Source organism: Aricia agestis, chromosome 8, assembly GCF_905147365.1.
Source record: "Aricia agestis chromosome 8, ilAriAges1.1, whole genome shotgun sequence".
NCBI classification, from domain to species: Eukaryota; Metazoa; Arthropoda; class Insecta; order Lepidoptera; family Lycaenidae; genus Aricia; species Aricia agestis.
This window is the reverse complement of record NC_056413.1, coordinates 2,972,887-2,994,835: the sequence shown is the minus strand read 5'-3', so window position 1 is coordinate 2,994,835 and position 21,949 is coordinate 2,972,887. Positions and strand designations below refer to the sequence as shown.

General features: G+C 36.2%; 1 protein-coding gene across 1 annotated transcript; it reads left to right on the top strand.

The window, feature by feature from the left end:
• The first annotated feature begins 728 nt into the window (after nt 1-728).
• Nucleotides 729-21,949, top strand: LOC121729420 (pre-mRNA 3'-end-processing factor FIP1). Its single transcript, XM_042117937.1, has 9 exons — nt 729-910; nt 1,147-1,365; nt 1,846-2,029; nt 8,495-8,635; nt 9,794-9,864; nt 10,669-10,792; nt 11,418-11,647; nt 12,698-12,765; nt 21,690-21,949. The coding sequence occupies exons 1-9, from the start codon at nt 761-763 to the stop codon at nt 21,871-21,873; spliced, it is 1,371 nt and encodes a 456-aa protein (XP_041973871.1). The 5' UTR covers nt 729-760; the 3' UTR covers nt 21,874-21,949.

Sequence of the window (21,949 nt, the reverse complement as noted above, 5' to 3'; positions counted from 1 at the left end):
TCTATATTACTCCTTTTATTGTATTCAACACATATAAAAATAATCACTCTTAAATCTTAATTAAGTACGGATTTTACTATTAACAAGATAAAAGAACTACGAACTAGTCGAGCCGGAAGCGCGCGGGAATCTGGCGGGTGCGTCTCGGACGCGTCGCCTGTTGGGGCACGCTTGGGCTTTCCAAAATTCCCGGAATATGCGAGTGAGAGGGCACGCCATGTGGTGCCCTCGTTACAATACTAATATTATGAATGTGAAAGTGTGTATGTCTGTTACCTCTTCACACAAAAACTGCTGAACCGATTTTGTAGAAATTTAGTATGGAGATACTTTTACTCGTTACTTCGACTCGGAAGTTTTTAAATGTACCGATCCCGCGCGATAAACGAAATTTGCCACAAGGAACTTGCGGGCGTCGGAGACAGGGAGAGATAGTGTAAAACGTTAGAGTTTAGACTATCTCTCCCTGTATTTCAGACAGCGTGCTGTGTGATCTGCGTCGTCAAAAAAACCTTTTTAGCAATTTGTATATAATACGGACTAGTGACTACTACTAGCAGCATATAATATGGACTCCGTGGTTTCGTGCCATCGCTCATCAGCTTGCCATCAATCAGCCATCACTCATCAGCAGCATTATCAGCAGCCTGCTAAATGCTAATGGCATGAAAGTTAGAAATTAAAAAAACAATTTGTCATTTCTTCCTTGTCTATTTCTTTAAAAAGAAGAAGAAGAAGATGTTTTATTTGTCAAACAAAAATGGCAGACGTAGCCGTAGAAAATGCTCCAAATGATGAAAATGATGATAATTGGTTATACGGAGAGTCTAATAATGAGCAAACAGAACAAAACGAAGAAGAAAATAGTGAAAATGCAAAATCAGCACCACTTGCACAGAAAAATAATACGGTAACAATTTAAAGTTTTTGTTGAATATAACCTCTAACAGCTTCTTTGTAAAAATTATATTTCTTACAAGTAGTATGAATGCGAGAGTTAATCCTAATAAAACCGTAAATTAACCTACAAATCTTCAAGTATGCTACATAGAATATAGACAAAATTTATGACAACAATTAAAAAATATAGGTATCATATTTTCTTCCTTATTTTAATGCATAGGTTTAAATGTAATAATGTTGTAGGAGACAGAAGATAAAGACGAGGAAGAAGGCAATAACGAGGATTCACACTTCAACGACGAACATTTTGGTGAAGTGACTCGTGATGAGAAGGAGAATGCCAACGGTGATGCAGACAGTCAAGAAAATGGAGATTCAGACTCCGATGACAGTGATGATGTTAAAGTTACTATAGGGGAAATCAAGTCCGGCCCACAGGCATATGCAAGCTTGAACATCAAGGTTTGTTTAAATATCAATTACTTCACCTATATAATTTTAGTACTTTTTTGTTGGACTGGGTTTGGTGGGCTGTCCGTAGCTCAAGCCGGGGGTCGCGGTTTTGAATCCCGCCGACAGAACTTAAAGTTTTCAAAGTTATTGGGTCATGGGTGTGTATTAAATATGTGTATCATATAATAAAAATCTTAAATATATTATGTATAGTATAAAAGTATTAAATATATTTTTTAGTTGTCTGGTTGTCTGGTACCCATAACACAAGTCCTTCAGGTACTTAGCACAGGGGCAGACTGACGTGTTGTGAAGCGTCCATAGATATTATTATATTATTATTTGCACAATTTCCTTTCTAACCTAAATGATATGATACCTTTTAACTAGTTCCACTGAATTTCATGGTGTTTAGTGTTTACATATTTTGTATACATTTGTTTACAAGTGTTGTATACTTTAATTTATAAATGCATGTATTCTATCCAGCGTGGTGTGGGAATTGTCGGTGCAGCTGGTGCCGAGAAGCCCCGGCAAGGACAGACAGCAGGAAACAAAGTAACATTAGAGGATTTGGAGGGACCGGGAAGCATAAATGGAGTGCCTGCCCTCGAGTTCAATATTGATACCATTGAAGATAAACCATGGAACAAACCTGGAGCTGATATATCAGGTAAATATAATTGGTCCATATTTAGGGCCTGTTTCACCACTTCCTGATAATTGCCGAATAGACTATCCACCATTTATCTTGTCAGATGAAGTATGGAGAATCTGTCAAAAAAGCTGTGAATAGCCTATTCGGCACTCTGAAGTGGTGAAACGGGCCCTTAATGTTATGTATAAAAATTTGATGAAATGATTTGATTTGAAAAAAAAACATACATTTTTATGCTAGAAAAATAAAACAGGCAGTTGTATGAAAAGATGGAACATCTTTGTATGCAATGCAACTGTATTTTTTTATATAGTACATCAGCCATCCTGCATGTGTGCTCCACAGAGTCTATAAGGACTCTGCAAGCAATACTGTATGGAATTGTAGGAATATCACCACACACCATGCATGCATGGGGACAATTCATTTAAAGAAGTACATTCTTAATGTCCCATCAAAAATGTAACTTTTTAAAAGGCCACCAAAAAATAGCTAAATAAGAATTCTGCTTTTGCTTAAAAAACTTTTACTAGTCAGTTCTTTGAATGACAAATCACATTTTACCTAATTTTTTTAAAATTTTAAAACTTAATATTTAATAATCTTAAACCGAAATCTGGGGTACATAATATTATTCATGGCTATAGAGGAAGATAGGCTAGTGAGAAGTGTCCGACCGAAGGTCTATTTTTGCCGAAGCCGAAACCTTCGGCTGAAGCCGGAGGTTTATAATCTTATTCTTAATCTCGACTCTCAGTGATTAATTTTGTTCAAAATTGTCTACAAGCTACAATGAATATCGAAATTATTTCAAAACTTCAATATTTAAGGTTTACCTCTTATATTGACTGTTTTCTACGAATAATAAAAACTAAGGAAACGTAACTCCCATACTTTGACCGTTTGGAATTTGGCTCCTTTTCGAGCACTAAAATATGACAATTCAGATTTTCGCCAAGGTCGTATCCCAGGTAACGTATCATAATAGTGCGCGCCGGACGACAGCCTGTGCGGTTATTGTCATTGTCATAGTTGGCAATAAGTGTCAAAAGCGGATAGTATTATGCAGTATACACCAAGCACATCTACTATCATGAAGAAACGAGCACATAATTATTAAATACTAGCTGTTGCCCGCGACTTCGTCCGCGTGGACTTCAGTTTATAGCGCGCGATGTCAACAAAATTGGTGTCAAAAGCTTTTATAAAAAAACCCTGGTACCCCTTAAATCAATACAGCTGTGCAGTGTGCAAACAATAAGTACTTCATTTTTGTATGTTAAACTTTATATATTATGCCAAATTTTAAAGCTTATTTAGCCCCCCAATTACACAACTTTACCCATAAACTATTTATCATTGATAGGCTTAGCCCCAATTTCACCAACGTCTGTTAGTGTTAACAGCTTGTTAAAATATCCTGTCTTCTCTTTCATTCATATGAAAAACAAAACAGCTAACGTGATACTAATTCGAGCATTAACTTTAACAGTCGTTGGTGAAATTTGGTCTTAAGGTTACGTCACTGCCTGCACAGATAAAGTACTGAGTTATTTAATACCGTAGAATAGATATAACAATCGAAAAAAATCGAGACTTAAATGTAAGATGATACCACCTCTTATAGAAAGACTTTTGAGCAAGCGTCAGCGCGATGTAGAAGACGCACGGCGCCATCTATTATGAATTTTTTGAACAAATTTACGACCCTTACAACCCTTTTTTCCAGTAAAAAAGTAGCCTATGTCCTTTCTCAGGCTTTAGACTATCAGTATACAAAATTTCATTACAATCGGTTCGGTAGTTTTGGCGTTTGGCGTGAAAGCGAGACTGACAGACAGACAGACAGACAGAGATACTTTCGCATTCATAATATTAGTACAGATTATGTGCATACTGCACAGCTGTTTTTGGGTATTTTGATTAATTAAGGGCCGCGCTACACCGGAATGGCAGCGGCGAGGCGAGCACTTTCAGCGCTGCCATTCCGGTGTAGCGCGGCCCTAAGAGGGGTACCACTTACCAGGGTTTTAAAAAGTTTTTAAATTTGACACAAATTTTGTTGACACCGCGCGCTATAAACTAAAGTCCACGCGGACGAAGTCGCGGGCAACAGCTAGTTATGAATAAAAACAATAATATATAATAAAGTAGGTATGATTAGTTCTGTTATAATAATGAAGTAAAAATTAAAGCGCCATCTGTTTTCATATATTAGAATTAAAATGTTGATTGCATTGATATATTTTCTGGATGGAATAATATAGGCCAACACAACACACTCGAACTCCTTAGAAATGCAGTAGGAGTTCTATAAGATAAGATAGATTGATTATTATTATAGCAAGTGATAATATTATTAAATATAATATTCTAACGTATTAAAAACTATAAACAAAAACATAATAACTAATAAGTATGATTAGTTCTATGTTCCAACGAAGTAAAAAAAGCGCCATCTGTTGAATCGTATTAGAACTAAAATGTTCATTGCATCGCGTCGATATATTTCTGGATTTTTTATAATATTATACATAAAATATATTTAAGATTTTTGAAATATTATTTTAATACACATCCAAGACCCAGGAACATTGAAAACTTTTTGTTCCGCCTGCGGGACTCGAACCCAGGACCCCCGAGATGAGCGCTGGCCACGCGCAATGCGAAGTAATTTTCATCGATATTTTCATGGAAATAAGATATTTTCCCACATCAAAATGTAGCCTATGTCCTTTCTCAGACTCTAGAATAACTGTGTACAAAATTTCATTGCAATCGGTTCAGTAGTTTTGGCGTGAAAGCGAGACAGACAGACAGACAGAGATACTTTCGCATTTATAATATTATAATAAATAATAAATAATAAATATAATAATATAATAACTAATAAGTATGATTAGTTCTATGTTCCAACGAAGTAAAAAAAAAAGCGCCATCTGTTGAATCGTATTAGAACTAAAATGTTCATTGCATCGCGTCGATATATTTCTGGATTTTTTATAATATTATACATAAAATATATTTAAGATTTTTGAAATTTTATTTTAATACACATCCAAGACCCAGGAACATTGAAAACTTTTTGTTCCGCCTGCGGGACTCGAACCCAGGACCCCCGGGATGAGCGCTGGCCACGCGCAATGCGAAGTAATTTTCATCGATATTTTCATGGGAATAAGATATTTTCCCACATCAAAATGTAGCCTATGTCCTTTCTCAGACTCTAGAATAACTGTGTACAAAATTTCATTGCAATCGGTTCAGTAGTTTTGGCGTGAAAGCGAGACAGACAGACAGACAGACAGACAGACAGACAGACAGACAGAAAGAGATACTTTCGCATTTATAATATTATATAATATATAATATATAATAATATACTAACTAATAAGTATGATTAGTTCTATGTTCCAACGAAGTAAAAAAAAAGCGCCATCTGTTGAATCGTATTAGAACTAAAATGTTCATTGCATCGCGTCGATATATTTCTGGATTTTTTATAATATTTATACATAAAATATATTTAAGATTTTTGAAATTTTATTTTAATACACATCCAAGACCCAGGAACATTGAAAACTTTTTGTTCCGCCTGCGGGACTCGAACCCAGGACCCCCGGGATGAGCGCTGGCCACGCGCAATGCGAAGTAATTTTCATCGATATTTTCATGGAAATAAGATATTTTCCCACATCAAAATGTAGCCTATGTCCTTTCTCAGACTCTAGAATAACTGTGTACAAAATTTCATTGCAATCGGTTCAGTAGTTTTGGCGTGAAAGCGAGACAGACAGACAGACAGACAGACAGACAGACAGACAGACAGACAGAGATACTTTCGCATTTATAATATTAGTATAGATTTTTCTCTGAATCTTAAGACATCGATAACAATAATATAAGTACATGTAATAATTATGAACAAACCTTGTACAAACCTCGGGCCAATCTAAAACTCTCCGAGCACCTAGAGAAGACGTTTTCAGATTACAAAAATCTATGTGCTAAATTATTACAGAATTGAAATAAAAATTATTAGGTAATATAATATTTTAATAACGGTTAGCAGTTTTTTTTATTTTTGTTCATGTACAATATTAAAGGAAATGTTTGTTTTTGTTGATTGAACGTAATTTATTACATTATGTTTTTTTTTGCTTTGTTGTAAAAAATCTGAAGCAAGGAATATGAGAATACTCATATCATCACATTTAGTATTATGTCAGCCAGACCTTAAAATTTCGTTTATGATAAAATTGTTACATCTTGCATAACACTGTCCATGGCGACTTTGTAAAAATTTTGTAATTATATTATTTTTTGATTATTGCACTTTTAGAGTAACATGTAAATTTAATAAGACAAACGCAAAGAGACCAGCATAATTTTACGCAAATACCCTAGAATCCAAATTAAATAAACCATCTTTTTTGGGTCGACAAAAATACAAAAAAATTAAGCATAATTTTAAACAATTCACTTACAGATGAAAAATTATTCCTGTATTAAAAGTCGTATCTGTATGACTTCTACACCATTTCACAGGGCATTTAGGCATTTTAACAACAAAAATATTGTAAAAAGCTACGTAAAAATTAAGTAAACAAACCTATGTAAACAAATTGTAAAATGAGTTTGACAATCATTGTCATGTCAACCTGGTTGAAAGAAGAAGAAGAATGTCACTTGAGTAATGAGTATACATACACGAAAAATGTGTACCGAACACATGCATTAATATGCATGTATTCGGGTCACATTTTGTAGCCTTTTGGTGCACTTTTTTTGACGGAGTTACTCTTCCTTAGTATTTATTATTCGTAGACTGTTTCATATAGAAGTTGATTTAGAGATAGTAATAAAAGCTTATGATTTTGTGATTTATTTATTAATTATTTATAGTCTGGTTAAGAAATGACTCAAAGGAGGGTATTGAGTGCGTGAGCGGGAACCTAACGATTTCTACTGGAACTTCTTTAGGGTGCATAGGGGCAAAACATACTAAAAGTCCTGACGTCTAGGAGGTGAGCCGGAGGGAAGGGAGGGTGACAAAAGTCTCAATTTTTAGTTTTTGGCTAATACCTTAAAAACGATGCGTTGTGGCAATAAAGTTCTTTAACGAAACAAAAGCTTATTTAATTCTCTATAATTATTATTCTTTATAGTTTTTCCAAATTCTCATCCTTTTTTTTAACTACGCGCCCTGGAAGTTTCACAATCGCTCTCTGGCATCTACATTAGCCACTGCTACAATCCCTGGTGCAGTGACAAAATATATTATTATTGATTTAGTGAAGCCTCAGGCGCTGGTAAGTCGCCTATTGTCCTTGGCGTCAAGAAATTACCTACATTTTTCCACCCCCACTCTTGAGGGGTCAGCTCATTCCCGTATGTTTTTTATACATTTAACAAAGCAGGCTAACAATTAGTGTATGTTCCATCTGATGGAAACTGGTTACCGTAATGCCTTGCGTCGTCTGCAAACTAGGGGTGCTACTGGTGCGTTGCCGCGTCAAGGGGTGTAATGTGTTCACAGCCCTCTCACTTACTGAACGAAGCATAAAAGCGGTAAAGCTACTATTCAATCAGAATTAGAAAGGAATATTTAAAAATAAAACACTTTTTATTTTCACTTATCCTGAGCGTGTAGTTCGAAAACGGATCAGAATTCGGAAAAAAGTGTATAGAATCAAAATTATAGAGAAAATTTAATAAGTTTTTTTAATTGTAGAACATTTTTGCTACAACGTATCGTATTTTAGTTATTAGCCAAAAACCAATAATTTTGACTATTGTCACCCTCCCCTCACTCCTGCTCACCTCCTAGACTTAAGGACTTTTAGTCTGTTTTGTCCCTAACCACCCTGAATAAGTTCCAGCAGAAATCTCTTAGGTTCCCGCTCACGCAGTCTACAACTACTTTATTGACTACTATTGTAAAGAGTAATAATTTATTTATTATTTCACAAATAACAATAATTAGACCAATCAATCAGTCTTTGTTTTACTCGACTAGACTGAATCTAGACTAAAAAATAAAATAAACAAACACCAACTTCTTATTTAACTTCTAAGTAAAAAATTAAATGATTTATTAAGAAGTTAGTGTTTTTTTATTGTATTTGACAGTGACTCCCAGCGCCCTCTCCATACACGACCGGTCCGTCGCGTCGCTCTCTCACGATTCACATTTTACAGTCTTTCGTAACAGTTCGTTCAATTTCGACGGTTGCTCAAACCTTCGGCGAAACCTTTCCGCCGAAGCCGAAGGTTTCGCCGAAGATAGTTTTTTTGGCCCAAGGCTTCGGCCGCCGAAGCCGAAGCTTCGGTCGGACACTAGTGAGAAGGTCTTAAAATTAAGAGATTATTTAACACCTCTTTTTTGTCATGACAATAATTTGGAGTGAAGGACTTAATAAACATGTAATTATACAGTGTGTAGTTGTGTTATAGTTAAGTGTTTAATAATTCCCACAGACTACTTCAACTACGGGTTCAATGAGGTGACGTGGAGCGCGTACTGCGAGCGTCAGAGGCGCATGCGCGTGCACGAGACCGGCGTCGGCCTGCACGCGCCGCCGCCGCGCGCGCCGCCGCCAGACTTGCGCAGACCGCCAGGTACGGTGTTTGTATAGCGCCAATCGGTGACGTGGAGCGCGTTCTGCGAGCGTCAGAGGGGCATTCGCGTGCACGAGACCGGCGTTGGCCTGCATGCGCCGCCGCCGCGCGCGCCGCCGCCAGACTTGCGCAGACCGCCAGGTACGGTGTTTGTATAGCGCCAATTGGTGACGTGGAGCGGGTACTGCGAGCGTCAGAGGCGCATGCGCGTGCACGAGACCGGCGTCGGCCGCCGCGCCGTCACGCGCCGCCGCCAGACTTGCGCAGACCGCCAGGTACGATGTTTGGATAGCGCCAATTTTTATATATCTCTTGTGTATTACAATTACAATTAAATAGGCCATCTACACCACAGACATATATTAAGATAGATACCGCATGTCCCTCCATTTGTATGAAAACGAGTGTGCCACTTTTTTCCTACCTACTGTGACGTACCTATGATAAGAAACTTGTCCATTATCTAGATTCTAGGCCAACGTTTCTATTCGAATTTCTACAGCTCAATACGGCACAATTACATATTTTTCAATTCGAAAGACGAGCATTGCTCGTCGTTAGGGAACGCGATATGGCACGGGAAGTACATACTATATACACATGCGGTATCTATCTGGATCTATGTCTATGATCTACACCAATATCTTGCTGTTATTGTGTATTATTTGTTATATCAGGCATTGACCCAGCACATATTCCCACGTCCAACGCATCACGAAAAACCCTTCGATGTGATCTCGGGGGTACTTAAGGCACGCGCTAGAGACATCTCGGTGCAGTTAGTACCGAGTTTTCTTGCCTCTAAAGCTGAAGGACTGGTCGAACATTATTAACACAATATATTTGTAGCATAGATTAAAATTTAAAAGTATTTTAACGTTGTTAGTGGCGGCCGAAAAGGAAGATCTTCCGACCGAGCGAGATAGCATGCTCGGTCAGGCCGAAGCCCACTGACGTCATTTCAGACGTTGTATATTATATCTTGCCGTTCTCCGAAACTTCGATAGCGCGATGCAGGAATGTTAGGCGAATTGTGGGTACCGCCACAGTATCATTCCCTTTCAATGTTTAACTCTGGCAAGCTACATTACCAGGTGTCTCAGTGCCTTAGCTCTTATATTCTATTGAAGTCTAAAATCATTATCATTTCATTTGCAGGTCCCATGAGACACGAGGAAATGCCTTCAGGGAATCAAGGAAATTATCAAAATAGAGAAAATACTATTCAGGTGTGTAATGTGAATCCTTTACTTTTTTATACGTACTTTCATAATCAAAATCTTTGTTGAATTAAAGTTGAGTGATCATTTTAAATGTCCCTGATTTAGACTGTTAGAGCTTCCACTTTGCTGAGGCGAAAGCTCTCCAAAAATATATACAGGGTGTAACAAAAGTAAGCGATAATACTGTAAGCAGAGTATGTATCCCTTGTAATAGAAATCGTGAAAGTAGCAGCGCTGAAAGAGCAAATTTTTTTTGGATTTGTATGGGCAGGCGCCCCAACGTCATAAGTTTGCCCATAAATATAAAAAATTCTCTCTTTCAGCGCTGATAATTTTACAGTAAACTCTATAGAAGGGACACATCCTAAAGTACTATCTATCACTTGGTTTTGTTACACCCTGTATATAGTTTTGTAGAGCTTCTCAGCTTATGAAATTTCTAACATTTTAAATCAGAGACATTTAATGATCACTTAACTGTAATTTTGAACCCTGTATGTCAAAATTTGAAAAGTTTGACAAACAGGATGTATTATTATATTTGTATTATTATATTTGTATAAAGTTTAAATGACTAGTCATTGACAGTACCAATCATTCGACGTAGCAATATTTATTAAGGTTGCTTTAAAAACTGCCTGTTTTTTAAAGTAATAGAAAGCCTTATTTTAAAGAAAAGCAGGTAGTTTTAAAGCAATCTTAATAAATATTGTGTTTTTGTGCTCTATCCAATGACTAGTACTGTCCAATCACTAGTAATTTCACCCTAATATGTAATTTAATATAATATGTGACGTAACGATATTGCAGGTGATGACGGCGGAGCGGCGCGAGTACGGGCGCGGGCTGCGCGACGCGCCGGAGTACTTCGCGCCGCCGCACGACCACTACTACCCGCCGCCGCTCATGCCGCCCGCCTACTCAGAGCCCTGGGGTGAGACTTATGGAATTTACTTTTGTCTTAGATAAAGAACCATTTACACGTCGATTGTACTGCACTATTTGTTGCAGTACAATCGACGTATGAATGTTAAGAATTATACTGCAAGAAACGTGCAGATTGTGCCGTGTGAACCTACTCTAAGGGTGCATTTTTAACGGAGCAATGTGTTTTTGTAAACCAACAGAACCGCTTTATTTACTTGATCTCGCCAAACGTAACAATTCCATTGGATTTTATAAACACGTTTCATTGAATTGTTGAAATTTACTTATAGAATTATTTTATGGATTTTCAGGAATAGTAAGTTACGCGCGTTGGGACCCGAGGGCCCTGTACAATTGATACGGCAGATATAGCAGTAGCTAAGCCTCTGGTCAGAATATATTGTGACTAGATGACGCCCGCAACTCTGTTGCGCCAAAATTCGTTTATCGCGCGGAAACCGCCCATTTTTCCCGGTATAAAAACTATCCTATGTCCTTTCCCGGGACTCAAAGTATCTCCATGCGAAACGTCAGCAAAATCGGTTCAGCGGTTTGAGCGTGAAGATCTAAAAGACAGACAGACAGACACACTTTCGTATTTATAATATTAAGTATGGATTACCGCAATTCAGGTCACGGGGGTCACGGCCTGCCGGGGCAGGGCCCGCCGGGCGAGGGGTGGGCGCCGGGCGACATCAAGGAGCTGACGCCGGGGCCTATGGGCCCGCCGCCCGGCGCTCCGCCCCCGCTGATGCCGCCGACGCCGCTCGTGCACTACCGCCCGCCCGACCGCCACGACCGCGACCGACACGAGCGCGACCGCCACGAGCGCGACCGCCACGAGCGACATCGCCGTGATGAGGTAATAACACTTTACTTACATTAAGTGCCGGTGAGTACCGGGACGCCACCATATCAACGTCCAAGCAACGTCTGGCGTCTCTACGTCGCCGCAAGCGCTGTTTTTCTTGATTAAAGTTAAGTTTCAAAACACCGCTTTGCGGCGACATGGAGGTGACAGACATCACTGGCTACGTCGCGATGGCGTCCCGGTGAGTATGGCTCTTCTAAGGCCTGTATTCACTTTGATTAGTGGGAGTGCAGGTGATTAGTGTTTAGTTGAAAGCAATCAGTCGCTCTACACACTTTTTCTTTATGAAATAAGGGGGCAAACTAGCAAACGGGTCACCTGATGGAAAGCAACTTCCGTCGCCCACGGACACTCGCAGCATCAGATATTTTTTTTAGAGCTGCAGGTGCGTTGCCGGCCTTTTAAGAGGGAATAGGGTAATGGGGAGGGTAGGGAAGGGAAGAGAGGAGGGTAGGAAAGGGAATAGGGTAGGGGATTGGGCCTCCGGTAATCTCACTCACTCGGCGAAACACAGCGCAAGCGCTGTTTCACGCCGGTTTTCTGTGAGAACGTGGTACTTCTCCGGTCGAGCCGGCCCATTCGCGCCGAAGCATGGCTCTCCCACGTATTTTATCTCCTAATCACTAATCATCTACACTAATCACCTGCATTTATCACTAATATAGTAAATACAGGCCTTTAGAACGCGTCGATGCGATTAATGCCCGGTTTCTAATGTTTTTTGACTGAAGTTATATCTGATGTGATCTTTTCACTGGTTTTGTTGATTAGCTAAACGAGACACCTTGCTAAGGCTTCTTACTGCAGACGAACGACACTTGTTGGCGGGTGCCGTCGACGCGTGCCGACGACAAGCGCCGTTCGTCTGTCAAAAATTAACTGTAAAATCAGCTATTTTGTAAAACATCCCTGTAATCATAGATTTTGTCGAAATTTTATAATTTTTACTGGTTTCCGCTTAACACTGGCATTTCGTTGAAGTATATTTCACTGATCTACTAAAACTTGAAGTGTGTAAATGCGTAGTATATTTCGTTACAGGAGGAAAGAGAGAGGGACCGGGAGAGAGAACGCTCGCGGTCCATAAAGCCCGATAGAATAAGAGAAAAGTAAGTATAGTCTTAAATGTATGGACAAGTAAAACAATATGTTTTTTATTTCTATGCTCCAGTTATACTTCAGATAATATTTTATAGATAATAGAATAGAAGATTATTACATACATAGTTAAATATAACTACAGTGAAACCTAGTTAATTGGGATCTCAAGGGACCAAGACTTTTATACCAATTATTAAGGGCTCCCAATAGTCCAGTTATCCAATTAAGCAGGTCAAAATTATGGGTGTCTCATTTACAGAGGCCGGCACTCTCAGAGGTCAATATGTGTCGCTATTCAAGTTTAAAAGCTTTTATTTTTTCTTTATTCGTTTTAGTTTTCGTTTTCCATCAATACACTGAGACCGAATTTCCTTGTTGTTTTTAATAATTTTACATAGGGTCGACTTTGGTTATTATCCCTACACAGTTCATCACGCGACTTTTCACTATTTCAACGTCTATCAGATTATGCTTAATCTGATAGACGTTTATACTGATAACGTTTTATATTTACGTTTCAACATATTTTACTCTTTTATTCTTTTGTTTTTTTTTTGAGATCAAAAACTGCACGCATGCATGCACAATAGGCGACGCGAAATGTATGTAAACAATCAAACTTGATCGTAATTTGTCTCACTTATACAGGTTAATGAGCTACAGAGTCTTAATTATAGAGTTAAATATCGAAAAAGTCTTAGAATTCAAAGGGGTTTGGGTAATATTGGCGTCATTTTCAAATTTCGCGGCCACTAACCAAACCGGCATATTATGAAAGAACATATCAAGGGGAGTAAACTTTATTATGGGGGACATATAGCTAAACTATATCGGAGCCGAGATATTAGATATTTTAAGTTCGTATTTTCAACTAAAAGTAAATTCAATCCTAAGGTAAATACTTAAGAAATTAAAAACCGGCATTATTTATTAGCTTAAAGCCTCCCTCAATATATGGGCTAACCAACACAAAAATAATTTTTCAAATCGAACAAGCAGTTCCTGAGATTAGCACTTTCAAACACACAAACACTTCAGCTTCATAATATTAGTATACAGGTTATAACAAAACTAAGTAATAATACTTTAGGGTGTGTACTGTGTATGAGTCTCGTGTATAGAGTTTAGTGTTAAAGTAGTAGCGCTGAAAGAGAACATATTTTTTTTCACTTTTGTATGGGGAAACTCTTAACGCCAGGGCGCTTGCCCAAGCAAATCACAAAAAAAAATGTCTTTCAGCGCTGCTTCTTTCACAGTGAACTCTATACAAGGGATACATTATATATACTCTAACTAAAGTTTATTATTACGAACACACAGAGCCAGCGTACCTTATCGGGGGGATACACTATACAGACAACATAAATCCCCTACTCGATACTAGATGGCGTTAGGTGCGCGAGAACATGCTCGAACTTTGTAGAAACATTCTACACTTGTTTACTTGTTTACGCGAATTGTGTACACTCGGGAAAGAATATTCTCGTACAGTCTAGGGCTCGCCTCGACCCATATAAATTGTCACAGGAGGACGGGCCGAAATTCAGTTCGATACGAGTTATCATCAAGGCGACTTCGGAGTGAAAACAAGTGATCAATAGTAAGTGAACCAGTGAACCTACGACTTGGCTACGACCTAGGACAGTGATAGTGCTTAGTGTATTGGACATAGTGGTTTGTGTAGACCTAGTGCTCGTAAATAAAGTCTTCAAGAGAGTCGGCAGGTCTTTCTATCCAAATCCTTCGAACCCTAGCACGTAATAGTATTATCACTTAGTTTTGTTACAACCTGTAGATATAGCAACAAGTACAATTCAATTCATCATTTATTTTTATTTTTAGTTATTCGTACATTTTAGAATAACCAACATACAACTACGCGCCGTCATGTAATGAGTTTTTTAACTACTTATTTATTTTTCTTTTGCAAAAAATGCAAATCCATTTTTTCTCGAATTTCTTAAAGAAGTTTTGATTTTTTTATATTGTTTGTGTAAGTAAATAGATTCTATACATATTATAAAACAAAGTCGCTTTTTTCCCTCATATCCCTTTGTTCCCTTTAATCTTTAAAACTACGCAACGGATTTTGATGATTCTTTCAGTGTTAGATAGCCCATTTATCTAGGAAGGCTATAGGCTATACTTTATTACATTAAGACTAAAAGGTGCGAAGAAATAGTTAATAGAGAATAATGTGGAAAAAACGGGGAAAATTATTTGAAAGGGCTAACTTGAACGCGCTAATTTTAGGAACTACTGGTCCGATTTGAAAAATTATTTCAGTGTTAGATAGCCCATTTATTGAGGAAGGCTATAGGTTATATTTTATCACGCTAAGACTAATAGGAGAATGTAGAAAAAACGGGGGAAATTATTTGAAAGGGATCTCGCGAACTACTGGAGCAATTTTATGTTATTTGGCACAGATAAGAAGTAGACCACGTGAAGGATCATAGGCTATCGATTTTAATATTTTTTTCAGTGGCTATATATTTTATACCCGTGCGACGCCGGGGCGGGTCGCTAGTATTCTATAAAACATTCCTGCAGCTCCACGTGTATGAGCCGGGAAGTAGATTAAAAGCTAGACTAAAAATTCTGCCGAAAGGTGGCGTCCGGCGTTTATGACTGAACTATGGCCAAAATTCGCTAAATAGTGGAAATAATCGGCATTATAATATTATGGGAACAATAACCCTAGAGTCATTTTACCTACAACACATTAATAAACTCAAACTCAAAACTCAAACTCAAAATTTTTTATTCAGAAAAAATTTTTTCAAATATTCTCTGAACGTCGGGGCTACACAGATGCCTACCACCGGTTCGGGAACTAACCCGGCGAAAAGAACCGTAAGAAACTCGCACGGGGCCATCTTTTTCTAAAAAGATGGAAAATTACAAAAAATATATTATAAAATAACAGTGTGACTAAATAAAATACAACGAGTGTACAATTATTATACATAATATTATATAGAAACAGCTCTGCAGGGGGCGACCTTATTCCTGTTAGTAAACTGTCAAGGCTGTGTATATAAATATATGTATGTTTTCCTTAGGCACCCTGTAAATACATATTACTATTGTACCCGAAGAAACTAGTTCTACGCCACAACACTCAAATACAAGCTGTTTTGCAAATTTTTTTGTTATTTCAAGGACTTTAAATGGTAACTCATTCCTAACCAATATGCATGATCCGCCTTTATTTTTCCGTGAAAAGGAAGCCGCTAACTTATAATTATTTAGTATTAAATTCTTTTCTGTGTTTTAGTTTAAAAATGTTTCGCTTAAGCAAATAATGTCAATAGTACCTACTTTATCTTTTAATGTCGTTGATAGTGTTACTTGTAAAATGTCTAATTTATTTAAGATTCCCGCAATATTTTGATGGAACAAAGTCAAGTAATTCTCTAATCTTTATAAAAAAGATTTGGTAATAGTGTTCTTTTTATCATAAAAATTACACGGTTTGGACTTGCTACGTATTATGTAATTTTTATCGTTTATTTTTTCCTGTGTACTCTCCATTACACATTTCCTGCCACAAGTTATTTCATTTTTTTGTTTCAAACCGCATATAAAAGTTTTGTCGTATTTTTGACTATCTATTAATAAATTTATTTTGTTTCCTATTAATTCATTTATTAACAAATTATTATGGTATAAATATTTATTTATGTAACTAAGCACTTTAACGTTAGTAAATTCCTTTAACAATGATTCTAATCTAAGCTGTAAGCTCTTATAATGTCATTTTATTATTTGTGTAATATGGTAGGTACGATTATTACATTGGTCTGAGCCAATTTAGGGAGAATTAAAATAAGATTGTCGATAAAAGAATAAATACTTTTTTCACAAACCCGTGATGCTAGAATAATATAGTCAGATTTTGTGAATTTCTTAGCCGATTCATTTGTAATGTTTAAAATCTCAGAATAAGTTGCATTAACAATACCTGATACCGTAAATATGTCATTCCATTTATTTTGAATCCTATATTTTTGTATAATATTGCTCAGTCCTTTTGTATATTGGTCGCCAATAATATAAATTTGTGGCTTATGAAGATTCAGTTGTCTTTCTGATTGTTTCTGTTTACAGTTTTCTAAGTATAACTTTTTACATAGTGTGTATTGTATATTTGAGAAAATTTTATTAAAAATATAGTTTTTACTGTTTGGTGGTATGTATTTACAGTTATAGTTTTTTAGTAGTGAGTAAATAGTCGTGTTAAGAAAATCTGTATTTAAATAAGGATTTTGTTGTACACCTACTACATAAACCTGTGATGGTGTTAGTTTGCTGAGGGCATTACATATGTCAGTAAAAAGTTTATATGGATTTTTGTCATTACACCCAACGCCTATAATTACAATTGTATTCTTGTTCAATAAATTAGAATTATATAAGTAGTCACAATAATGAAGTATCTTGTCGCCCGTTGCCTGTGTCTTAATATTTCCATAAACACTAACACTATTCTTAAAGTCTTTTAAATAACACAATTTGTTGTGTATGCGTACTGACAAGTTTTGCATTTGTTGATCGCCAAGGCCGTAAACAGTGTACTTTTTATTCGCACCGTCGTCAGTTGCCAGATGCCCTTGGGAAGTGATGGTGTCGTTTGTAGCCGTCAATGTCTCATTAGAGTAATTATTATTGATTAAAATATCTTTGCCGGTCAAATCTTGTGAATTTTGAGACTTATTAATCGTAGTTTCTCAGTAATTTGTTAATTTAATTGGTGAAGACAAGAACTGTGATGTTTTTTCTGTGATTTCTTTGTGAGTTTGGAGTGCTAATCAACTTAAGTGGTGTACCTAACTGGTGAATTTTTTGAGACTGATTTTAAAACCGATATTTTTGCTTTGGATCCCTGTAACTCTTTTTTCAGTGTTATAATTTCTAAATTTAAGTTTCCAATCTCTTCATTCGCGCTGGTAAGTTCATTTTGTAGTCTGTTTATTTCCGACTTAAGACTTGAGACCTCCAAACTCTCAGTTAACATAGGTTCTCTCGTCGTTGAAATATCTAATCTGGATGTAGAAAATGAGTCATCGTCATCGTCAGAGATATCTTGATCTGATTTAGATTTAGTCAACTGTTTTTTAGTTCTATAGGTTATGTTGTCTATATAAGAGTAATCCATATCTGCATCAATGTATTTTAATCTGCTTGTTGTAGTGTAACCAGTAGATATTTTAAATATTAGAATGTCAATAAGTTTAAAATAAATCTTTCTGTTAGATAAAGTCCCTAATCTTACTATGATTCAGTAATTAAGTAGATCAGCTGTTATAGTATACACATCAAATTCATCAATAATTGTATAGTCATTCATGTAAATTGTTGAGTATATATATTATTAATTTGATATTAATAGTATATATGCTCTATATACTATTAAAATGCTAGTTTTGCTATAGTTTATTAGAATTAACACCTATTTTATGTATATAGTTAGTACTTAGTAGTCACTTGAATCGATATTAACGGTCACTTTTTTATGTCAGTTATTTTCTTTTCGTCTTGTAATATTTCACAAAACATTATTGTTACTGTTGCACTACACTAAAAACTTGATATTTTTAAACAGTTTACTGGGAAATAACTTATAATTCTATTTTAATTTTAATTATTTATCGGACTTGATGTGATTCGTGTCACTGCAGCGCCCTCTCTCTATACCTGTTTGTTAAGGATAGCTCCATAAGGTAACTTTAATTACTATTGATTCTAATGTAGTGCTACAAAATAGTATTGGTTTCATCCCTGGCCGCTGGAAAAAAAAATGACGCCACAGGTCCATACAAAGTTACTCAATGCCCTTTCATTTAATCAGTTTCAAAAAATCCATTAACAGAGGTAATTTAATGAAATACTGCCAGGACCTCATTGCAACTATCAAAAATAGGGGTTTCTCGCTAAGCCAGGTCCCGCTTAACCAGGTTACACTGTATATGTACAAATAAGTAGATACTATAACTACTTTGATGCCAAACAATTAATTATTGTTAAACTCACACTCAACCTGTTGTTAGCATAACATTAATATGTTATTTCTTTCATTACTTAAACTAAAATATTATTTAAACTTCCGTCAAAACTATTTACTTTTTGGAGATTGCTATGTACTAGTAAAATAACTCTTTATAATATTACTAGCGGCCCGGCCCGGCTTCGCACGGGTGGACATTGGTTTTTAAATTATTTTTTTTAAATAAAGTTTCAATCTTTAAGTTAAGCAGAACATAAAAATAGTTTACATTATTTAGCCTGCAACTACTATATTATAATTATTATGTACATATAACACATTTTTATTGTATTTTTTTTTATATTTTTATATTTTAAGTGTTATGTTTGATTATTTTATCCTTACCTGCAGAAGATACTATTATTTATAATATTTTGCAATTTCTTCATGTTTTTTTTTGTTTAAAATATTTTATGTTTTTTTTTTGTAGTTTTATGCTTTATTATTTTATGCTTACCTACATCTACTATTATATACATTTTGAAATTTTATATTTGTTTTTGTATAAAGTATTTTTGTTGTACTTTTGCGCTTTATGTTTTTTTACACCATACTTCTTTTTGCGTAAAAGATTCCATTAAAATTGGGTTAAAGCTTCCCTGTAAACGATATTTGATGTTGTTTTATTTTGTGGCAGCAAAATAAATTGATTATCAGCAGCTCCAACTCGGGATAGGCCAACGTATAGTTGACCATGAGTAAAACATTCTTTTCGTAGGTCGATGCCTACTAATTTGAAAGTTTGACCTTGGGACTTGTTAATAGTCAATGCGAAAGATATTTTTACCGGAAATTGAAGCCGTTTAAATGGGATTGGCAGATCAGTTGGAATCATCGGTATCCTCGGTATATGAGCTAGTTGACCAGCTGCTGGGCCGGTGATAATGGTAGCTACAATTAAATTGTCCTTTAATTCTTTAATAAGCAGCCTTGTCCCATTGCACATATTTGGTGGGCATAAATTTCTCAAAAGCGTGATTGGAATTCCGATTTTTAACGTCAGTTCGTGTGGTGGAAGTCCAGAAGGATTCAGCGAATTTAAAAACTCCTGTGGATAATGGACTGCATCTTCGATATTAGTGACGGTGTCGATCGATAGCATTTATAAAGCATAAGCAAGATGGAATATTTTGGTAGATTTTTCACACAATTATTAACACTTAATACGGTTCCCTTTTTTCTCTCATTAAATATAACCTATATGCAGCAGAAATAGTGTGGATTAAAAAATATGCTTTAATACTTCCATCGTGCATCGGCATCGTGGGTATCGCAGACACAATAGATCTTCAATTGTTATGCTGGCAGCCGGCTGCCGCTATTGGAGATTTATAGTTAAAGAAATTAATTAATTATAATAGCAATCAAAAATAATAGGTAGTCATTCAAAACTTATTTTAAAGTATAGTCTATAATTTATAAAGCATAAGCAAGAAGGAATATTTTGGTAGATTTTTCACACAATTATTAACACTTAATACGGTTCCCTTTTTTCTCTCATTAAATATAGCCTATATTCAGCAGAAATAGTGTGGATTAAAAAATATGCATTAATACTTCCATCGTGCATCGGCATCGTGGGTATCGCAGACACAATAGATCTTCAATTGTTATGCGGGCAGCCGGCTGCCGCTATTGGAGATTTATAGTTAAAGAAATTAATTAATTATAATAGCAATCAAAAATAATAGGTAGTCATTCAAAACTTATTTTAAAGTATAGTCTATAATTTATAAAGCATAAGCAAGAAGGAATATTTTGGTAGATTTTTCACACAATTATTAACACTTAATACGGTTCCCTTTTTTCTCTCATTAAATATAGCCTATATTCAGCAGAAATAGTGTGGATTAAAAAATATGCATTAATACTTCCATCGTGCATCGGCATCGTGGGTATCGCAGACACAATAGATCTTCAATTGTTATGCGGGCAGCTGGCTGCCGCTATTGGAGATTTATAGTTAAAGAAATTAATTAATTATAATAGCAATCAAAAATAATAGTCATTCAAAACTTATTTTAAAAAGTTCTAAAAATATTACTTTCGTTGTCGTAACTTTTAAAGCTTTTTTGAAATTAGGATTATAATAATGAAGCACGATAGTCTATATCAAATCAATAAAGCAGCACCCGGCTGTCGCATAACTATTGAAAATCTATTGTGTCTGCGATTCCCACGATCGAGGTAATATTTACGTGGACTCTCCGGGCGAGTCTGTGGCACTGATAATTAAATCTCTCCCCTACCGCACGTACACCCGCGCATCGCACCTTGACGCCCAATTCGCAACGTGCAGCAGAAATCGTAATATTTTAATTTCGCCATAACATTAAAACCAAACGTCCAATTTTAATCATTCAAAGACCAAATATTATCTACATTAACTGTACTTAGTGATGAAATAATTTATTTTGATAAGGGTCAATAGCATGATTTAAATAAACGCATTTAAATATAGTCCAAAAAAAATTCTAGATTTTTTAATAAAAAAATGGTTATTGTGCCTCACTCAACATAGATAGGTATAGTGTGTCGCGGACTTTTTTGTAGATATTTAAAAGATCTATAATTACTTAGAACATTTTATGCCTCTATCTTTTATAGTTTAGGCAGCGTACGCAAAATAAGTAACTTTTCTGGTTGATTTTTTAAACCTTGCGTCCGAAAATCCCAAATATCTTACGGAACCTTATATTTTTCCAAAATAAAAATTAGCCTATGTTCAGCAGAAATAATGCAGGATTCCAATGGTAAAAGAATTTTTCAAATCGGTCCAGTAGTTTCGGAGCCTATTCGACTCAAACAAACAAACAAACAAAAAATCAAATCTTTCCTCTTTATAATAGTAGTGTAGATGAAATAATATGGTTTAATTTTCAGATCGTACAGACGCGAGAGGTCTCGATCGCGTTCGCGCCGCCACAAGTCGCGGTCACGGTCGCCGCGCATGCGCGAGCGTTCCCGCGACCGCGACCGCTCGCGAGACCGCGACCGGTCGACCGCGAGGGAGCGCGAGCGCAAGCCCAAGACGAAGGAGCCGAAAGACAAGGAGGACGACAAATAGTCACACAATTCCCGTATTGATAGTTAATTATAAGTACCATTAAGACTACCACTGTATAAGTAAATACACGAATGCT

Excerpts from the sequence above, each read along its gene's own strand:
- LOC121729420 (XM_042117937.1), top strand. The coding sequence starts at position 761 with ATGGCAGACGTAGCCGTAGAAAATGCTCCAAATGATGAAAATGATGAT. Across the intron at positions 10,793-11,417 it reads CGCCTACTCAGAGCCCTGGG|GTCACGGGGGTCACGGCCTG; the intron begins GTGAGACTTATG and ends ACCGCAATTCAG. Across the intron at positions 11,648-12,697 it reads AGCGACATCGCCGTGATGAG|GAGGAAAGAGAGAGGGACCG; the intron begins GTAATAACACTT and ends ATTTCGTTACAG.